Source organism: Cryptomeria japonica, chromosome 6, assembly GCF_030272615.1.
Source record: "Cryptomeria japonica chromosome 6, Sugi_1.0, whole genome shotgun sequence".
Taxonomy (NCBI): Eukaryota; Viridiplantae; Streptophyta; class Pinopsida; order Cupressales; family Cupressaceae; genus Cryptomeria; species Cryptomeria japonica.
The window spans coordinates 136000765-136005177 of NC_081410.1; the positions used below are offsets into that span (position 1 = coordinate 136000765).

The window sequence follows — 4413 nt, forward strand, 5'->3', positions numbered from 1 at the left end:
AATAAAAAAATGTGACTGTAAAGGCTAAACCCAAACTTTCATTCTTGTTCCGGCTATAAAGGATTGTATGGATACCCTGTAACATACACTACTACAAAAATAATATAATGGTATCTCAAAAAAGATCAGAGGAGCAAACAGAGTTGCGTATGTTGATGTGCCCAAGTCAATTCCAATTTTTTGATGAATAAGAACCGTTATGAAGTGAATTCAATGAGCTTAAAAAGATGCTGGTAACAGTTTCCATTCATCAAAAGATCATTTGATCACAAATAAAAAATAATTCTGAACCATTGCTTCTATGCTTCAGCAAAAGCTTTAGTATTTTCTACAGAACTTGGATTCCTGCTTTGGCAAGTAACTTGATTACGGTTAACTGCATTTTGTATTTAAGGCTTTGCAAAACAGGGGTATATACAAACTCAAATGTTCATAGTGGTTATTCCCCCAACTTATTAGCAAAAAATACATCTAGCACAAACATCATGCCAGACAAAAAAATGGACTTCTGCTTCCTTGCTGCTTTGACTATTCTGATATTTGAACATAAACCATCTGTGTGTATCCATTAAACACACTGTTGTTCAGACTGCTCAGTCCAAGTTTTCTAAACAAATATCTTTGATCATCTGGAACAATAGGTTCAGAGGACCGGGCAGGGTCGTATCTAGTTTGGTGGGTGAGGGATGGTCCAGCAACAGGTGGAAGCTCCCAGTAGAGGTCCAGCACAGATTCAACAAACTTGCTATTCTCAACATGCTCTGTATGAGAGATAATCTCAAAGCTATGGTTGAAGTTGTCTCTCATGTGTCCTCTAACACCCCACCAGGCATCCCCTGAGCCACAGAGCTCTTGGATGTCTAAGGCCTTCTCCCAAAATTGCTTCCTTGTGGCTCTCATCCTGGCTTCATTGCTATCTTCATTGCAACTATGTCCACCACCTAAAATGTTACACACAAACAACATTGAAGAGTTCGATCATAGCAAGAAATTTACATGGTGCCTAACTGATCAATGTATGCATAATTGTAAAGGATGAATGCATGTCTCTTTATTTGTTAATTATTCACAAATATATTGTACAGCATTCCATTATTTTATTCTAAACGAACTACAGAAGGTTCTTGTGTCCTCTGTAAGTTATAATTATTTGTGAAAATTCGGTGAATCCTAGAAGATTTAGTTATTTCTGTTTCTGCTATGGACTTCTGCTATAACTATTACTAATTCACAATCTCTTCCAAGGAGTTCCCTGTGATTAATTAACACCACACCAGGTGGGATAATCTATTAAAGGTCAATAAAAGACTTGCAGTATAGACCTGACACAGAACTATAACCAGATACAGATTTAAATCTACTGCATATAAAGCAAAATTATTATCTCTCGGTAGGTAAAAGAACCATACCTTTAATGTGAGACTGATCACATATTTGACGGAGAGAGTAATGATCTCCAGTACCAGTATCATAGTTATCCTCAAAAATCAGGTGCCTAAATCCTGCCCTCAAAGCTTGTTTCAGCCTGAAGTTGCAAAAAACAGCACCTTATCAATTGAAAAGAGCACAATTCGTTGTCATGTCACAGGTCAAAACCAGCACTTATTACAATGCAGTGGCTTGCAGCCACTATTTTTTTAACAAAACATGGCGGTTAATCAGTCATGATGCTTGTGTACATTCCACTTGTGCAAAAATAAGGGATGATAACTATACTAAAAAGTGATTATTTGAGAGTTGTTCTTCAGTGGTAGGAATCCAAGGCCTTACCTTTTAAGTTCATTTTGATGATCATCAAAGAAAACAACCACCTTGCTCTGGTCTGAAATTCCATATTCCTCCATTACTGGTTTCCATTCAATACTTCCAAAATCAATAAACTGTTTCCCTGAATAATATCTGCAATTGGGATCTACATATGCAGGCCCTTTCTTCAAATACTTTTCAGGATGGCGAGGGGTAATTGATATTATAGGCTTGTTAGGCATGGCTTGCCTCAACACCCATGTAGAATGACCTTTGAAAGCGCCGCTTTCTATCATCAAATCTGGATTTAACCACCTTGTAATAAACCAGAGACCAAAACTGTGATCAAAACCCATACCAAACATGTTATTTTTTATAGGTCTCTTATGGTAGATGGGTACAAATTCTTCCAAAGCATACAGAAGGTCATCTCTTGTCCAATTCACAGTGGATCCACGCCTTGACCTGCCTTTAGCCAATAAGGGATAATTGGCCATCATTTTCAAATTCAATAAATTAAAATGAATAGCCCAGGTCATAATTGTGGACTATTAAAGAGAAAAAGACTTAAAACCAAAGTAAAGAGGATGTTCAGATCAACATTTGATATGGCAAGACAACAAATTAATCAATCATGACGCAATCCTGAAACAATAACTAGTGAAACTCTTATTTAATTCAGAAGGAGCAAAACAGCAATCTAAGAATGTGAGCCAAATATTTGAAGACAAGATTAATAATCTATATCTTTTAGTGCACTAAACCAAGAGTTTTAGGTAGATGCTACAAAAGTAAAATTTCATATTTAAGTGAGAATTCTAGGTAAGATGCATACACCAAGGAACTCCCAGAGAGCCAAAATCTGTAAGAAGATCGCTGTGATTGAAAACCACCTCTTGCGTAGCAGAAACACCAGGAGCCTTGCAGAAAATCTGTGTCCATTGTATGAAGAAAATTCCAAGTATCAAGACTAAAGAGCACATAAAACATACTGAAACAACGGCCAACCTGTTTGGTTGTCCACCCTTGCTCAGCCCTCTAGCATTCTTGTGGCTCGCCAACAACCCCTTCATTCTGGCTGTATGATCCACCTAGGGATTATGTGGAATCCAACAAAAAGCGTTTCCTAAAACAGATCGGATAATCAGTGTATTCTGCAGCCCAACATGACTTTTAAGAAATACTCTCTCTGACAACCCATCCACTCTGACAGCCTGCCCAATTCCCCAGATTCAAGGATTTCCCAATACCATAACCAAATTGCGAAGTCTGCAAATAACGGTATTGCACTTGACTGACCTGAGAATCAGGACTATTCCACAGCCATATTCAGATTAAATGACTACCCACAATGACAATCAATATGATTGGCAAAATGATCTAAATTTCAGGGCTACCGATAGACCACAATCACAATACAGAGACACCCACAATCTAGAGCTAAAATTTTTAGGGACACCCACAATTGAAATTACCATGCTCAACATCTCGCGACCACCATAACCAATTTCTGAGGACTTGAAAGGCCTATTTGAGTACCAACATGATTTTTTCAGCACAATAGAATCCAGACCTTGCGAGATTAGTGCTCTCAAGCATGCCACGACATCCGGGTTCAGTCCATACAGAGTTTTCTTTGGAAATGTTGTGCTGAGACCTTATGCATCAAGAAATTTCTTCTGACTAAAGAGGGCAGATGAAAGTTGTGCTCACATGGCTGTGGTCCAGATGTAGGTGGGGCAGTTAAACCTTACCTGGATACCCGCTGTCATATGCTGTTTGTCCACATTTTCCACCGCTTAGTCCAACTCTTTCTCCTGTTGATGGAATCTTGCAAATTTTAACATAATGGCATTAAAGAATATTGGATCTGAAAGGTCAGGCAGTCTTCTACTGAGGCCTCCATTAATGACCAATCTTCCCCACTTTTAACCTTTACTGTCGTTGATCAGATCAGTGCTTGGGGAAATGTGCCCTAATATAAACTTGGTGAACATCCAGCATGTCAAAAGGGTTTACTTTCTGCAAGCCAGTTGTAAAAAGTTCTCAGCTAAGGCTGAAAGCACTCCCAATCGGGTATGATAATCATAATTTAAGTATATCCCCACAGCTTTGTATTACACCTATCTAATTTTTTTTCATTTTATTATTAAAATTGTTAAAATAATTAATTTTAAATACGAAGTTTTGGAAAGAATAAATGATTAAACTGCTTACCCATTTTGAACCTTTTAATTGTAAACCAAACCTATTAATTTCAAATTTATGGAAAATAAGATATTTTTTATGTATTGGAAAATTATTGAGTCTCAGCCATAATTAAAAGTTACCTTTTTACCTCACTTAAGTAATGATATTGGGGGCAATTTTACTCTGCAATTGTGGCAGAAAATAAGGTTAAAAAGCACATTGGGTATTGTGCATTTTGTCTTATATATGTGTACATTCCGTCTCTATGTTCCCAATATTCTTATCAGTGTTGTCCTTATGAGTTGATTGTTGGACAATGCCTTTTTAAACTTTGGTAACCAATAGTCAACAAATTTTATCCCTTGTCAGGCTAATCAACTTTGTATAGATTTAAGTAAAATTATTTAAATAGTTTTTGGGAATTAGATGGATTGATTGATTGGTGTATGTAATTTAGGTCTCAATTTTGAAGGGTGT

At 37.0% G+C, this 4413-nt stretch overlaps 1 protein-coding gene across 2 annotated transcripts; it reads right to left on the reverse strand.

Annotated features, from left to right (window-relative positions):
• Positions 1-214: 214 nt before the first annotated feature.
• On the reverse strand, positions 215-3828 carry LOC131044219 (uncharacterized). Of its 2 annotated transcripts, none has more exons than XM_057977496.2 (4): positions 2582-3828; positions 1771-2215; positions 1410-1525; positions 215-941 (listed from the first exon to the last, which is right to left on the reverse strand). In XM_057977496.2, the coding sequence occupies exons 1-4, from the start codon at positions 2817-2819 to the stop codon at positions 529-531; spliced, it is 1212 nt and encodes a 403-aa protein (XP_057833479.1). In that variant the 5' UTR covers positions 2820-3828; the 3' UTR covers positions 215-528. The 2 variants fall into 2 exon arrangements, with proteins under 2 accessions (XP_057833479.1, XP_057833480.1); XM_057977497.2 differs by having other exon boundaries at positions 1771-2211; positions 2582-2794.
• Between the last annotated feature and the right edge of the window lie 585 nt (positions 3829-4413).

What these genes read in the sequence shown, in the direction of transcription:
- LOC131044219 (XM_057977496.2), bottom strand. Translation starts at nt 2,819, where the DNA reads ATGAAGGGGTTGTTGGCGAGCCACAAGAATGCTAGAGGGCTGAGCAAG. An exon ending in CTCTCTGGGAGTTCCTTGGT is followed by an intron (nt 2,216 to 2,581) that starts GTATGCATCTTA and finishes TATTGGCTAAAG; the next exon opens with GCAGGTCAAGGCGTGGATCC. An exon ending in CATCAAAATGAACTTAAAAG is followed by an intron (nt 1,526 to 1,770) that starts GTAAGGCCTTGG and finishes TTGCAACTTCAG; the next exon opens with GCTGAAACAAGCTTTGAGGG.